At 38.2% G+C, this 17,530-nt stretch overlaps 1 protein-coding gene across 1 annotated transcript in view; it reads left to right on the top strand.

Moving 5' to 3' along the window:
• ITPR2 (inositol 1,4,5-trisphosphate receptor type 2) overlaps nt 1-6,194 on the top strand; it is a 503,649-nt gene extending 497,455 nt beyond the window's left edge. Inside the window, exons 56-57 of the mRNA XM_031938487.1 lie at nt 3,140-3,301; nt 5,086-6,194. Of these exons, the coding sequence (XP_031794347.1) occupies nt 3,140-3,301; nt 5,086-5,172 (249 nt within the window). The 3' untranslated portion in view covers nt 5,173-6,194. The remainder of the gene's footprint in view (nt 1-3,139; nt 3,302-5,085) is intronic.
• Nucleotides 6,195-17,530: the final 11,336 nt, after the last annotated feature.

Here is a 17,530-nt window from a genome sequence, read left to right as displayed (position 1 = left end):
GAGATTGTTGCCATTTTGCAGTTTCAATTTAGTTCTGTCCAATAAACATTAAGTACAATAGATGAAGAAAGGAAGGGATTCATTCTAATCATAGGTAATGAGTGGAAGCCCAGAGACAGGAAAGTATGGGGTACACTCAGAGGACAGACAATGGCTCGAGTTTATATAGACCATAGGGTTAGTATATGGAAGGGAACAATATGACAAAAATATGGTGAACCAATGGAAATGCCTTTGACTGATAGGCAAAAGTTAGATAGGCATCAGGGAGCCACAGGGAATAATGAATTCATTGTGATTGATGCCTAATAATGCTTGTTGTCTGACTACTTATTTGAGGAGATTGAGGCTATTTTACAGCAACTCCTTCAACTTTCCTGTTCAGGATTTCTCAGTATCGTAACTGTTTTTCCATTCTGTCTCAAAGGAGGGGGTATCCTGTTAACTCTGGTCAAGGTAATTGCCCTGCCTACATTCTAGATTTTACTTCTGCCTTCTTCCTATACTATTGCAGTAAATTCCTTATACATTTTTATGTTTTACTCTCCATCCCCCAATTCATCTTTCCAATATTACTAAAGTATTTTTCCTTATGTGTACATCACAATTAGGAAATGGCCGAACAAGTTATGGTATGATTGTGATAGAATACTACTGTGCTATAAGAAATGATGAGTTCAATGATTTTAGAAAAACATGGAAAGACTTGCATGAAATAATGAAGAATGAAATGAGCAGAACCAAGGGAATATTTTGTATACAGTATTATTTTACAATATTATTTTAAGAAAGACTTTGAGTGAATATTATTTTGTCTATAATGCTCAAATTAATTATAAAGGACATGTGAAGAAAGACATATCTGCCTTCAGAGAAAGAACTGATATATAGAAGTATTTACAGTAATTTTACACACACAAACACCCACTTATTTGTTTCTAAATGATAGCCGTTTCTAGGGTGGAAGGAGGGGAGAAAAAAGAAAGAAATTTACATGATAATTTTGTTGTATATTTGAAAGGAATAGCAATTGTGTTGTGGAAATATTTATTTTATTCCATAAATTAAAAATAAAATATTAAAATAAAATATTAATCATACACTAAGCCTAAAGATATAAAGAAAGACAAAAACAAGATCCTAGCTCTCAAGGAGCTTATATTCCAATAGGGTAGTCAGTATGCAAATAACTGTACATCTAAGATATAGAAATAGAGAGTGTGAGAGAAAGGCAAGCACTTGTAGTTAGGAAGATCTGAGTTCAAATGTGGCTTCAAATACTTTCTAGCTGAAAGATCCTAAATTTCTTCTCAGTTTTACAAACTGTACAGTGGTGATGATACTAACATAGCATTGACCTCACAGGGTGGTTATGAAGATGAAATTATAGTAAAAGCACTTAAGACAATATCTGGCACATAGTAAGTGCTTTATAAATTATCCCTCCCCCCTTCCTCCCTCCCTCTGTCTCTGTCTCTTACACACACACACAGAGTAAATGGAAGATAATCTCAGAGGGAAGACACTGGGTGTGGGGGGATGGGAGAATTGTTACATGCTAAAGTTGGGATTTTCGTTGATTCTTGAAGGAGTCAAAGAATCCAGGAAACTGAGATGAGGAGGATAAGCCTTACTTGATGGGATGGAAATGGGCAACAAGTAAAAAAGTGTGACTTTGGGATATGTAAGGAATGAGACATTAAGTAATCCAGTATGAATGTGGAGGAGGGGAGAAGGTTGACCCTGAGGCCAGAAGCGTGAAGGCACTTTAGAAATGGAGTAGATACAGAGGCAGAGAACCAAAAGTAGAAGGCATAGTCTGGATCAGAAGCAGAAGTACAAGTAATAAGTGTTTCAGGAACTGTCTAGATTGAAGATTTTATACTGGTATAGCTGAGAATGGGGTATTTCATATGAAGATGTAATGCAATTTACTGTATCCAATTTCATTGTGGATTTATCCATGATTTTATATAAGTCTGGGAGGTAGTGTGGTGTGGTAAATAGATGACCTAGAGGCCACCAAGAAGCAGGATCAAGCCATCCTCTTACACAAGAGTGGCTTTAGGCAGGGCTCTAGATTGTAAATTGCTGTGTTTACCTGAACTGGTAGAGAGAATTTCTCCCCCTGGAAGTGCTGAATGCCAATAAAGTTATGGATCTAGGTCCTATCTCTTTCCCATGTGAGACTAGTTCAAGCTTCTGATTTCTCTAAATTACCTGTAGATGAAGGACAATTGGCCACAGCAGCAGTATTTCCTGCCACCAGAAAATAACATCTAAACAGTAGTGAGCTCTGTGGAGGGAGAGAAAACTGCCTTTTTCCTGAGAGGCTGTCAATAGATAAGATATCCCCAAGGTCAATAGTTTCCACAAAAAGGCCAACAGAGTTCCTATGCGGAGAAGCCACCAGAAAGAGCTAGAGAGGTAATGAGCTACTAATGGATCAGCTTCTTATTGGAAAAAATTAGACTTCCTTCCCACCCCCCACCCTCCCAAAAAAAAAGTCTGGGAAAGTTAAACTCTGAAACTTGCTGGGCTGTAAAGAAATGTTTCTAAATGAAGCAGAATCAAGTGTTTGAGTAACCTGAGGCCATGTCCTGCCACTTTTCTCTTCCCCAAGCTGAGCTCAGAGACAGAACTACTCAAGTTGGGGGTGGAATTAGGTGGGTGGCTGGCTAAAGTTGAGATATTTGCTTTGCCTCTCCTTTATTTCCCCCATCCTACGCTCCTGCCTTTATTCCTACTGCCAGGGGCAGGAAACAGCTCATACTGTACCCACACACACTTGGATCTCCTTTCTCAGCCTCCAGACTAGACCCTACATCATCATCTTCCAATTAAGATTCACGGGGAGCCTCGGGGTTCATGGCACTGTACTGAATATTTCACCTGCTTCCTCCCTACCACCCCAAAGGGAGTTTTACTTAATCCCTAGCAATCTGTCTGCCTGGCAATGACAAGACCAATATCAGAACAAAGACTTTGTACCTTAACTTTGATACTGTGCAAACTTTAGTCTTAATATTCACTACAATAAGTAGAAATTGTCATTCATTATTTCTTTTTTGTTTCTGAAATCTCATGCTCTCTACCTGGATACATATTTACTTGCTTGATTTTGGATATGTATTTCTAGGAGAAGAACTTGGACTGGTTTCCTCGGATGCGAGCCATGTCTCTAGTTAGCAATGAAAGTGACAGCGAACAAAATGAAATTAGAAATCTGCAAGAGAAATTAGAATCAACCATGAGTCTGGTCAAACAGCTGTCTGGTCAGCTAGCTGAGCTCAAGGAACAGGTAAGTGTTTACAAAGTGCATAGAGCATGACTGGAGTGGAGGCCAGCAGACTCTTGCAAAGAAAACTTTTATCAAGAGGTATTTTTTCCCCTTAAAGTTCAATGGATGAAACAAAATTAGGTGCGACCAAGTTTCTTTTACATTGTTTAGGAACATCAAAGAATATCTAGGGACAACATATTTCAAGAGAGCAATACAAAGCTACAACTAGTAATTCAAATACATGGGGGAAATTAAGCTGAGCTAGGAAAAGGGATGTGGGTCCGGTAAAGAGGTGAGAGAATAGTGCAAGGAATGATCACTGTTCTTCATGGCTGAGGTAAACCGAGGTCATGGGAAATGAAATAGTTGGGGACCTTAGAAGCCTTACTCTGGGGTAAAGGAAAAGAGTATGAACCAGGTTCTTAACTTATTAGAGAAGAGGGAGAATGACTGGTCCATAGATGTCAGCAACAAGAGTTTGGACATGAAGGCATAAATTTTAAAGGAGAAGAAAGAGGTGGTTGACACCACATCCCATCGAAGTGGGATGGACAGAGGGAACAAGAGATGTAGAACTCCTACATTTTGATCCTGTGTGTCAGGAAGTAGGAGAGGAGCATCTATTCTCAGAGAGGGTGATGAAAGATGTGGTTTCTTGAAGAAAAAGCTTGGTTTTTGTGAGCACCAGAAGAGAGAAAGCATCTGAAAAAAAAATCTAGGATACTACAGTAGTAGATTTAAAGGTAGATGGTACCTTAGTGCTCATATAATCTCATTCCCTTATTTCACAGAGGCTCAGAGTTGAAGTGATTAATTCAACATTACACAGATAGCCTGGATCTAAATCCTGTGATCTTTCTACTGTGTTACAATATAAGAAAGTTCTAAAATGGCAAAATGCAAATGGAGTCTAAAGGAGTATATTGGGGGAGAGCTAGAGCTGACTTTTGGTGCTGGGGCAGGGCTAATTAGTACCAAAGAGGTATGAATGCTATAGTTTGTTGGATGCATTGGGACCTGCATTGGATGCCAGATTACAGACAATGGGATGAGTTGGAGGGGTAAGGTAGGATGTATACTTCTCTAGAGGTGAAATTGCATCCTGAAGAAGATGTTAGCATCCAAGGCCCATCATACTCCTTGCAGCTCTGTAATAACATTCAGCATCACCCTCCAGGAATTATTTTTAGAGGTTGGAAAAGAGTTAATACTAAATATATAGTCTTGTAAATATAGGACTTGGGTGTAATCAGCCAAAAAAGCAGAACACAATCGATTATATTCTACTCATTTAAGTCAATCTCTTTGTGGATACCACGTAATTAGTAACTATATTACTAATAACAGCTGTTATCATTAATCTTAATATACTGCATTACAATGAGTTTTAGGTAGGTTGACTTAGCAGACACAGAGGTGTCCTTAGGATCAGAAAGGACTGGGTTATTCATATGTCATATATTATATCTGAGACTGGCACCTCTTAATGCTTTTTAACCTCTCAGTGCCACCAGGCAACTCTCTAAGGCTACAAGATGCAGAAAAAGTGTTGCTATAAGGAGTTTCCTAAACCAATGAAACCATAAGTGTGGTCCCGTCTCTGTTATTTGTTCTTATGAGACAAGGGAGGCACATCCCTTAAGGTCAGCAGTATATGCTTCTCACCTAGAAACATATGAGTGTTTTAAAAAATGAAGTCATACCCATCTTAACACAGTAGTATTCATTACTAGTTGAGGAAATCAGCTTATCTCTATTTCTTTTTCCCTCTGTTCCCTTTCCTCTTCCCCCTCCCACCACAGATGACAGAACAAAGGAAAAATAAGCAGAGACTGGGCTTTCTTGGATCAAACACACCCCATGTGAATCATCACATGCCGCTGCACTGATACTGTGGGGGGAGCCGTGACTAGCCTTTCATCAGTATCCCAGCTTGATTACAGAATAAAGAACTGAGATGGAGGGGAGTGAACAGTGCCTATTGTTACGAACTTAAAAACAACCAAGTGCCAAGATGTTAAGTGGTTTTGCTCTGGGAACAATTTACAACTGTTTTTCATGGTTGAGAAGACCACAAATGAAAATATAATAGTTACAAAGAGTACTTTGGGGTACACGTTATAAATTCTTCAAGCAACCTGAAACATCTTCAACTGGAGAGAATGATGGGATAGGAACAGGGTGAGGATGAAAAGAAAAGCAGATAGAAATGAATAGGAATCATGTTTGTCTGCCACGGTGGTACAGCATTTATAATACTCTGTTAATTACAGTAAATAAATTGGGAACGCAGGAAATAATGTCGCTATGGGTGAATTTCTACTAGTGTAGAAAAAACAGTGAGAGTTGCAAAAATTGTTAATGCTACTGAATTTTAGTTGTCACAAGGCAATTTTCTTATTTATAATATGAAGCACAATGGATTTATAGTGATGGGAATTTAATCCTTTGGAGCTTATGAACATTACACTGACAACCTAACTGGAAAGTGATTTCTTTCTTTCTTTCTTTTTTTTTTTTTTGGATTCAGATGCTCTCTATTAATGTGGCTGCAAGTGAAAAATTTTACTTACCTTGTTATTGAAACATATTTCAAAGCTATTTATATTCTAAGATTTTAAAAGGTAGAAGAAAAACACTCAAGTAAGCCCCATAGAAAGATTTTTTGAATATGTATGTGCTATTAAAACTCACATTGAGATTAAAAAATGAAAAAGGTCTAAAGATAATAGTAAGTCTTGAGGGACTTATAATAGCAGCATTATATTTTATAACCACATAGTAGGAGTAATTTGATTTGTTCATTCAGTACTTAAGGAAATCAGAAACCTTATTTATGTTATTCCTTCAGTTGAAAAGAGAATTTTAAGAAGTTTATAGAAAATGAGATAAAATGTTAGTTTTAATTGAAATTTTAACTTTATCAGAGGTTTTGAAAATATATTAAAGATAATTAACTTCTCAGAGGAAAAATACTTTTCATATTAAATTATAAAAGAACATTTAGAACTAACTAGAAGGACCAAATGAGAAAAGAAAAGAAATTTGCTTTCACCTGCCCTCCTTCCTTCTACAAGGTCATTAGAAATATCACATTAAACATGCAGATAACAAAATCTTAGAAAAAGAAAAACAATATTACCGAATTGAGAACTTACTTATCTTGTATGATTTAATATTTTAGTCCCATATGTACAATTATAGAAAACTTCAGTACTTTAAAGGGATCGTGATCCCATGGGTATAGGTAACTCTTCTACTATTATTACTAAAAAGCACATCCCAACTTTTCTGTGCCATGTGGACAATTTTCATAACTTAGTACAATACTTTGATGTTTCTCTGCTCTCATTGTCATGGGAGTACCCCTTCCAATTGTGCAAATTGAAACTTACCTTCTCATTTTATGTGACCTTTTCTACATCTTTCTATATGTCTTCCACAAAGAGGATCACCCAATATCTGGAGGGCTTCCTAAACCCCTCGATAATATGTTAAATAATTGTGAAGCACATAGGCAATCCATCAGATTTATCTCACTCCCAGCTGATAAGCAACACATTTTATTTTCTAGCCCAACAGCCCTTTAATAGTGTCTGTTGTTGCTTTTTTTTTTTTTTTTTTTTTTTTTGCACTACACTTTGTTCATAGTATCCTGCTTCCTCGTCATGCTCACTATGACTCTCTAGCACCTATAACTTTGGTTCTTGGAACAATATTCTTTCCCATATTTCAGAGACATAGGACATTATTAGAAAAATATTGTTGAAATTTTCTAAAATTGACTTTTCCATGAAAAGGAATCATTGTGAATATTGCACACTTTTCCAAATGCAATCTGGCCTGCTCTTTCCTTGTTAAGCTTTGAATACAGTGCCTTCTTCATCCGGAGAATCTGTGCGAGGAACATGTACTAACAGATCAGCTATTTGGGGTCACATATCACAGACTAGAAGAGACCTTAAAGGTTTTCTCAACTAACTCCTCAATTTTATAGATGAGGAAGTGAACCCAGATCCAAATTCTACAGGTGTAGTAGACACTACCAAGTGTCTGAGACAGAATTTGGTCCAAGGTAGTATGAATCCAAAGTCAACGCTTTTCCAAGTGTCGTCCTGCCTCCTACTGGTCACCTGCCCAAATAGCACATTCTGGATAGTCTTCATAGGCTTCTTGTTTCACATGGGAGTCATTTTTGGAGCTCATCTTCATAATCACTGTCATCATCATTGAACCTCACCACATTTAGCCAGGCTTTTCCTTTGATAGCAGAGAATTAATTGCTGACCCATATTCAAATCATGCCATTTTGGTAGGATGTCTCAGGGCCTTGTGTTCCATTTATACAGTCTTCAAGGACCCGAGGTCATCTTACCATAAAATATGAAAGTAGACCGTAAGTGGATTTCAGTTATAAAAATTAAATTTCAGATTCTTTAAGATGTCTCACATTAACCACCTTACTTCAGTTCTATCCCAGCCTCTAAAACTGAAAGACATTAAAATGTAATTAGGAAATATTTAATAGAGTAAATAAAAATATAGTAGATAATGTTAATTTATGGTTTTCTAAGTTAATATGTGGTGAACTGCTGGGATCCATTTCTATGAGTTTAACACCACTATTTTGTACAGTTTCAAAACTCATTAATTTCTAATCTGTATTTACATAGGAAAAAAAAATAGATAAATAAATAAATCAGTCAACTTTGTTCCTGACCACAGTGGGATGCTTTTGTTGGTACCTGGGTAAGATGGTATGTGTATAGGGGAGGAGGGTGTGTGTGTGTATGTGTGTGTGTGTGTGTGTGTGTGTGTGTGTGTGTAGCAGATCTTTGAATATTCCTGATATGGTTCCACCAGAGTAAGTGCTCCATATTCTAACAAAATAGAGCTTTATTTGCTTAAGCTCTGAGGTACTACACTATCGCAACTGATTCAATTGTTCCTTACTCTAGACTAAACCTTTAAATTACACTATGCCTATTTTATAAAATGATCATTCGAGCTAATGATAGGTATAAACAGTATTAGAAAATGCCTGCTAATTAAAATATTTTCAAATCATTTCATCATTTAATTCATTCAAATCATTTAATTAAAATAGGAAAACTTAGTCTTGGAGGTGTGTGGGGCAAGATGTAGAAAGGTGAGGGAGCTTATGATCTCACTATGATTTTAGAGCTGAAAGGTATGGTATGTTAGAGATCACATGACCAAATCCCTCATTTTTTGAGATGAAAAAAACAAAGCCTAGTGGAGTTTATGATTTGATCAAAGTCCACTGTGAATTGAAAGCAGAGGCTACAATTAAACACGAGTTCTGTGACGCCAAGTCCTGGGCTACTGACCCTCACTATACCATAGCTGCATTGCAGACTCTCTTGCATACCACGTAGGAAACCAATATTCCTTCACAAGATGAAGCTTTGCTAAATGGAAAGAAAGAACAAATTTATTTGTTTGCACTGATATGAAATACTAACCCTCAGCTGCTGTTTTGATTGTTAAATATTCTCTTCCATTCCTGCTTTGTAACAGTTCCTTTTTCAGGAAGAGATCTTCTTGTGGAAGATTGCTCTTTGAAAGAAATCTAAAATCTCAAAGCCAATGCCCACTATTAGGTAACACTTCTCTACAATGTTTGCTTCAGTTTTTAGCATCCAAAAGAGATCTTGCCATCAATAGGACTATCACTTGCATCATAGATAAATATTACTCAGTTTTGCTTGCTATGATTTTCTCTTCCTCCTCAGGTTGCTAATGAAAGTCTAAGTCCTTCAAGACAAATAAATATATCAAGATATTGTTGTCAGTTTAAGGATGATCACTGTATGTGTGTGTGTGTGTGTGTATGTGTGTGTGTAAATAACTTTACATTTGTAAGCATGCTTTGATGCACATGGTGTGTCTGTAATATGCTTCATATTAATGTAAATTTAACAAAATAAAAATAAGTATCATTGAAATTAATACATAGAAGAAAATCAAATATTTGATTATTAAAACCCATGTTAGTTTTTTAAACATCATGGAATAATGAATGTAATTTTCATTAAATAGTTTGACTGTTTTGTTTAAGTTTTATTCCCTCTTTCTATCTCAAAGCCTAAGAACTTCACACAAATATATTTTTTTAATTAAAATGTGCTTAGATGAGGTAGTGTCTTCTGTTGTATGAAAGGCTATAATGTTATAATAAATGAATTGCATGCTTTATAAGATTTGTCATGGGTTTTTTTTAATGAATTTATGAGGATTTTTTTCCTTGAGTCCCAAAATCCATTCAGTTGGTGGTCAGAATCCAGTTTCTAGTTAAAGATTGTTCATTCAAGTCTAAACTAATTGATCTTCTTCTAGACATGTTATCAGCTGACTAATCAAAGTGTGAACTGCATCCTTGGTTTGCAATTCTTGTCTTAGTGCTGAGAGCCCTGTCTTGTATCCTTAGGGCATAGAATAAATGTGTGAGGGAGCAGATGGGGAAATGATGCTTTCTGGGAAGTAATCAGGAGGTAAGAGAAGCAGACATGGTTACTATGTGCTCAGTAGAGGACTAGCAAGCTTGAATATAAGTAGGTAGAGCAACAGGCAAATAAGTGTTGCTGAGGCTAAAATTAATGTTATAAATCATGTCTAATCATCAAGTGTGAATATTCAATTATTAGAAGATAATAAGAGAAATAGCTGTGATATAGCGCAGAGGCAGAAGGATCTTCACCCCTCCCCTCATTTCTGGCCTCTGACATATTTGACAGGTTGTATAACCCCTGATTAAATGACGACTTCTCATTGCCCCAGACAACTTGCTAAAATATACATTGCAGAAGAGGTACCTATATGCATCTGTGTAGGGCATTTCTCTTTGTTGTTGAGTCATTTCAGTCCTACCCTTTGTGACCCCATTTGGTGTTTTCTTGAAAAGACACTGGAGTTATTTGCTATTTCCTTCTCTGTGGGCACTTTCCTAACCGAAGAAATCACTCATCCGGATCCTTATACCCCCCCCGCCCCCCGCCAAAAAAAAGAGGTGAAAGAACTGATGCCCTAAAAAAATGACATAAATCCTGATCAGCAGACCAGATTGACTCTTGTTTAACAAAAAGCAGATTATTTGATTAACTTCATAGGAGTGGATACAAAAAGTACAAATATGTTCCAGGAGAAGAGCAGAAGTACTTATAAAGAACACAATTTTTCTTTGTTTAGAATTGCTTTCCAAACTTCAGACATTGTAGGGAATGATTATATTTTGGGCATAGTACAATGAAAAGGACGCTGATTCTGGAGTCACAGACCTGGGTTCAAATATGTATGATGTTTTCTATTTGTATGACCTTAAGGAAGTCGCTGAGACACTTATCAGTATCTCAGGTTCCTCATTTATAAAAGGAGGAGGATTGGTTTAGGTGCCCTTTGAGGCTGCCTCTATATCAAGAGCTATGATTCTAAGATCGATACCAAAAAGTTGTTGTTTCTTTGTATAATTATGTCTTTTTAACTGCTGGGATTTATCCATCTTCCTGGAAGAAGTGCCAGGATCTCTATGATTCACAGACCATCTAGCTCCCAGATCTATCTATGGATATCTGCTGTATATTGTACATATAGTTGGTGTTGACTTACTCTGAATTGGCTCTAATGTTCACGCTACCACAAAATGTACATGCTTCCTCCCTTAACGGTATTTCACTAAGCCCTTTGCACATCAGTCAGTCACTACCTATTAAACATCAGCTATGTGCCAGGCACTGTGCTAAGTCACTATGACATTGAAAAAAAAAGAAGTGCTTCCAACAAAAAGACAAAGTATAGCTGTATACAATCCTCTACATTTGCCATAGAATTAATAAAAACACCAAACAACAATAAACCATAAAATACCTATTATCCAACTAAGATTTATAGTTTTTCCCAGCTCCAGTTTCCAAATAATACATTGGTTACTCAGTTCCCAAAGCTTTATAAAATTCAGTTCATCTACTTCCTTTTTTCCTTTTGAACTTCTCTCCTTACTCTAGAGCCATTTCTCCCACAAGCTGGTCAAGAGATGTGGATAAAATGAGACAATTCACAATTAATGTTCAACTCATGCATCCTGTGTGATCAGTCCCTGGTTAGCATGTTTTGGAGGGAGGCAGGAAAGTCATGTGTGAGCGACAGTAAATAGGCCATTTTGACTGTAATGTAGAGTTCATGGAAGGGATTAATATATATGACTAAAGATAGAAAGGGAACCAAGTTATGAAGCAATGGTTTGATCCTCAACATAATGGGGAATTACTGGAGTTTACTGAGTGAGGGAGAACGGGCTTCCCGTTAGCAGGACAACTAATGTCAGGACTGGTTTGGGAGAAGCATGAAATGAGGCACTGAATTCAGGGGACGTTGAACATTTAACAAAGTAGATTTACTGCCACAAGGTTAAAATGGCACGTAGCTTTTCTTTTGGCAGCTCTCCTCTTCTCTGTCTGGAAACATGTCCCATCAGTTAGTCATCCCGTAGTCTGAGGCCTCCATCAAGTCTGAGAGGCCCAGACTTCTTGTGACTGGATTTTAGATGACCAGGAAGCTGTGTCAGAATGCCATGGCCACTTCCCAGGGGAAGCTTTGTCCCACGTCCCCCTCGTGGACTATCTCCTGGGGGGAACAGGGAGGATATAGGGAAGGAGACTTGCAAGGAAGCTGAAGTTAATTAGGCTTCAGAGATGCTTTGTCTTCTTTCAGGTAAAGGAAGAAAGAACTTATATCAGAGAAACACTGGTCATGCTATATGCCACTTTTTGGTAGCAAGGTTATAAATATCTTCTGGAGCAGTGGGGTCAGACTCAAATACAAAAGATTCCACTAAATCATACTTAATGATCCTTTCAGGAACATTCTGACTTAGAAAACCACCATTTTGTGTAATATTTCCCAATTTACATATGGTTTTGCTGCATATGGAAGAGTGACATCTCTAAATGTTTATAAGACTTACTGAACAGGGAAAAGGTAGTACGAAACAAACAAACAAACAAAAATATGTGAAGAACAACCCAGGAATCTTAGACTTTTTCTCCTTCATTGGAAGAACCAAGTCTCAAGTCTTACTGATCCATTTTGTGGATGATAACAAATCTTTGTAGTTCATGGGAGGTCTCCTAATGCAGAGTAGTGACCATAAATGAGAAGAGCAACAAGAGTGTCAAAGATACCTGATGACACCTCCAGTATAGTCACAAATGCTTTTTTTCCCCCCATGATATAAGGTAGTGATAAGGAATAGGAGCATCTTTAGAAACACCGGAGCCAAGCCTTTTCTGGGAAGGAGTTCCTAAAACCCTTCTAGAGGAAAGGAAGCCTGCCAATTGAAGATGACCCAAGTTATTTGTCCTGAATATAGAAAGTTCTATGAAGGGGTGAGGACCTTAAGACAAAGGCAACTCTGCACTGGAGAAAGAATAACAAAGGGCTGGAGAGGGTCAGCCAGAACTATATGAAAAAATAGGCCCTTTCAAAAATTCAGATGACTCTTCCTGGAGATGAGATCCAACAAATCACAGGGTAGCAATGATTTGTCATACTCCTAAACTGAGCAATAAGATGCTTAATGATACAGCTGTTGATCATCAGGGGCAAAATTCTTGCCATGAGATGGTAGATTATCATTTTGCCAGGTTGTCGGTCACTTGGGTTTGGAATAGTCCTGCCCTAAATTGTTAGGTGAATCAAATATTATGTCCAACAGAATATAGTATCACCACCTCAATGTCCAAATTAATATCGAACCAACTTCCCGACGTCTGCTATTCACATAGCAAGCTTCAACCTGATTGTTGAATATATAATGTCTCTGATGAGTGCTGATGTGCCCCACAAACAACTATATGCAGTGGGAGATATCAGCAAAATTCTCCTGTTAGTTCTGACCTCAAAGTTATAGACTGTGCTCTTCAGACCCCACACCCACTTGGCCAGACTATGGACTTTCACCCAGGAATTAATATATATGAAGATTTTCTCTGCTTCATCCCCCTAGATTCTCTCACATGCCAACCTAGAGCTTAGTCAACTAGAAGAATTTGCAGAGAATCCACTCTCAAGGGTATTGCTTGTTACCAAATTAATGGCAGCTGAAGTCCAACTACATATGCCTCTCTTGCAACAGGCAGAAGCATCAGTTAACAAAGCAAACTGGTGTTGCTCAGGAACAAAGCCTTATATGTGGGGCCCAATGAGCCAGCAAAGGAGGTAAGGTTCCAGAGTTTAGACTGAAGACCTCAATCTCTAGCATGGTTACCACCTGTCTGTACTAACGCCAAAGGGATGCAATTAATCTGATTTCTAATGTACCATTTCTATTTAGTAATAGAAGCTCTATCCTTCTTGTTATAAGAACTGCCTTACATCACCAACTAAAATAGCATCTCTAGACAAAGAATCCAGACTCTGTCATTTGAATAGTAACAACTAGACCCCAATAAGAGATATGCAATTGCGTTTCAAAAACATTATATAAATGACTATTTGGGGGAACATGAAACTCCAGACACCTAACAATGACTTATTCTGGTCGCCCCTTGATGTTTCTCAAAGACTCTACTTTGCCAGGTCATTATGGAGAAAGACCTTCAGAAATAAGGGCCTTGCAGGGTCATAAAGGGCCAAAGAGAGAGACTGCTGGACAACCTGCTTTACATCTTCTGGAGATGGAGTCTATTCTGAGCCACACTTGAGAGATGCAAACAGAAACCCATCAGGATACTTTGGTTGAGAATGTGTCTTCAAAACCTGAAAAGTTCAACAAAGTTGTGTTTTGTTCTTGGATTATGGAGAAGTGGCAGTGATTTATTCAGATTGAGCCTAGCATCCTCTGAGATTTCCCTACCCACCATATTTTTTTATATGATAAATTTATTTGAGCAAGGAACAAAATCCAAATTAAGGAAATGAGCTAAATGGAAATTTGTAACCCAAGCCAGTTATCCAGAGACAAACATAAGTGGCAAAACATGGACTGAAATCACAACTCTGTAAATGTAGATTTACAAGTTTTCTTGGGAATTTGTTCCTTGCTCTTGTTCAAATTGCCAGAGTATTTTTTTGTGCTTCAGACTCATGGTCTGATTTCTTACCAAAGGAATGGCTGTGGATGCTAGGACGCCATTTCCAAGAATTGGATCAGACATTACCACCTTTCTTCAAACAAAAGTAACATTATATTCTTATTAGGCACCCATTTACAGAAAGCTCAGAATACCTCATAAGAACATTTTGTCACAACTCAGATGACATGGATATTACTCTCACTTTATAAGAGGGTCAAAACTTTATTAAGAACAAAGGTCAATGAAACTTGAAAGATGGATAAACTGAAGCAGACAAGGGAAAAAATAAAAAATGAAGAATGCTAAACTGGTTGCCTTACATGGGTACTAGAAATTCAAATTCTCAAGTCACTGATTGGTATGCGGTTCTTGTATCCACCTACAAATCCATATCTGCTTCCATATTCTCTTTTATGGACTTGTCCCTTGTTATAATCTAAGTACCCTAACTGATTTCCTTCATAAAGGACCCATAGCTGGTCTATTTCTCTCAGAAATGCTTAAAGATAATCTCCACCCACCATTTCAGGAAATGGAAGAAGATTGGGTTTCTTATTTTGAAAATCTAACACTAACTCAAACTACTTATGACATAAATAGCATTAATCATTGCCTAAGCCACAAAGAAGTGATGTCCAAAGTGACTGGGGGGGAATTAAAGTAAATATCAAAAGAAAAGCAGTTCTCCTCCCTCTGAGAAGTTGTTGCTCTTCTGGCAGGAAGGTGCTGGTATGGGTGTGCAGCTTTAGAGGTCATGGAACAGAATTTGTGTCACTATGGTACTCAGAGCTCAGTCTCTTGATCTAGTCAATTATTATCACTTCAAGAGAAGAGGAGGAATGAATCTAGACCTTCCCCCCACCAGCAGCTTTCCATCAAATTCATGGATTATGAGAGAATACTTTGGAGATGGTGGGACCAGACTTCCACCCTTTCCAACACAATCCATTAGAGGATTGGTGTCAGAAAGTGGAGAAGGCTCCTGGCTCCTCAGACCTCCTGCAGTGAGGGCTCCTCCTTCCCAACTGCAGGTACTGTCAGAGTGCAAGTCATCAGCTTCTGGCCCTTCCACTGGTAAGATGACCCAGTGTAGAAAATGCATTCACCCAGAAAGGATCCTTCCCATTACTGCTTCTGCCCCGACCTACCCACCTCAGACAAATATTTTTACATTTAATAAAGGACCTTAACTACTGAGTGTAACTACTGTGGAGAGGGAAGCTCTGATTCAGAGCCAACCTCTCTGATTGTCATCTTCAAGTCTCCCTCTGAGGAGGGACAGCAGAACATAAAAATCCTCAGGGCTAGAGTCACCTAGTCTCCCATCCAACACAAGAATCAGAGTATCTGAGAAAGAGGTTATGGGATGGATAAAGTATCCATCCCACTGGTTCTAATCTCACGCATATGGGACATTCTGCTCAGAGTTTGTTTCTATGGGGAGTGTCTAATGGAAAACCATTAGAATTATCCTAACTATCCAATGTGATTAACATCATATAATATCTAGTCCTCAGAGAGGGTGAAAGAGATTTCTTCTTTAGTAATGGAGATAAAGGAAATTGGAGTACTTCATATCAGCTCCCCTTGCAATAAACTTGTGTTACCTGTGAGGAAGGCAAAAGGTGTCTGGAAGCTTATAATGGCCCACCAGGACTGAACTAAGTCATCATGTCCATCTCCGCAGCCGTTCTTGATCTCATCATTGCTGTAGCCCAGGTAGCCCAGGGTCAGGGTGGGGCTAGCAATGTTGCCAATTTTTTTCCTCTCTCTATTCCTGCGGCAGAGACTAGTCAAAAACAGTTTACTTTCACTTAGGAAAGAGTTCACTATATCTTCACTATCCTTCCTCAGGGTTACTTGTATTCTCTTCCATACTGCCACATTATAGTAGAACATCTCACTCTCTTTTTAATCCTTTACAATCTGGCTTCTCACTTTATTTCACTGAAACTGCTCTCTTCAAAGTTACAAATGGCCAATTAGCTGTGAAATCCAGTGACCTTTTCCCAATCCTAATTCTCCTTAACCCCTGCAACCTTTGACACTGTTGATTACCTTTTTCTTAATATTCTCTTCTCTTTAGGTTTTCAGGACATTCTTCTTTTCTTGGTTTTCCTCCTACTTATCTTTGATCCTTCCAAATCCTTTTCTAGATGTTCATTTAGATCATGAATTTAAACGTAGGTGTCCCGGAGGGGTTCTATCCTAAACCCTCTTGTCTTCTTCTCTACTACTTCACTCAGTGACCTTATCAGCCCCCATGGATTTGAGATGTCCATCTATGGATGCCAATGATTTTTGATTCAATTTTGACCCTCATTCTCACGTCTCCTATTGTCTTTCAGACATCCTGATCTTAAACGTTTTAAACTCCTTCAAAATAAAATTCATTATCTTTTCCCTTGAGTCTCTCTCCTCTTGCTACTTTCCCTGTTATCATATACCATCCCGTGGATCTCTCAGGCTCATTTCCTCAAATCTTCTCTAATTTTCACTCATATTTAATCTGGGCTTGTTGATTTCATCCTTTCATCATTTCTTAAATACTCTCTCCACTAACATTGCCCCCCACTCTCATCCAGGCCATGCCTACCTCCTTCATACCTGACTATTGCAACACCTGCTGCTGGATCTCTCTGCCTCAAGTCTTTTTTCATTCCAATGCAACTTCTATTCAGCCACCAAAGTGACTTTCCTGAAGCAAATGTTCTGGACCACGTCACCTACCCTACTCTATAAACGCCATTGGTTCCCTGTTGCTTCCAGAACCATATACAACATCCTGTTTAGCATCCAAAGCTTTCATAACCTAGACCCTCCTATCTTTTCAGTCTTCTCAGCCCTTACTCCCCTATCAGGTACTTTTCCATCCAATCACAATGACCTCCTTGGTGTTTCATGCACAAGATACTCCATCTCTCCTCATGCCTGGGAAATTTTTCCTCCTCATTTCCTTCCTGGTTCCTATGGCTTCTTTTAAGTCCCAATTACAATCCCATCTTCTCCAGAAAGTCTTCCCCAAGCCCTCTTCATTCTAACACCTACTCTTCACATGTATTTGCCTTCAATACCCCTTCCCCCCCATTAACTGTGAGTCCCTTAAGGGCAAGGACTGTCTTTACCTCTTTTTGTACAGTACCTACTGCACAGTAGA

The sequence above is a fragment of the Sarcophilus harrisii genome, chromosome 5 (assembly GCF_902635505.1).
Source record: "Sarcophilus harrisii chromosome 5, mSarHar1.11, whole genome shotgun sequence".
Classification (NCBI taxonomy): domain Eukaryota; kingdom Metazoa; phylum Chordata; class Mammalia; order Dasyuromorphia; family Dasyuridae; genus Sarcophilus; species Sarcophilus harrisii.
The sequence above is the reverse complement of the archived record's forward strand: the minus strand, read 5'-3'. Positions and strand labels throughout refer to the sequence as shown.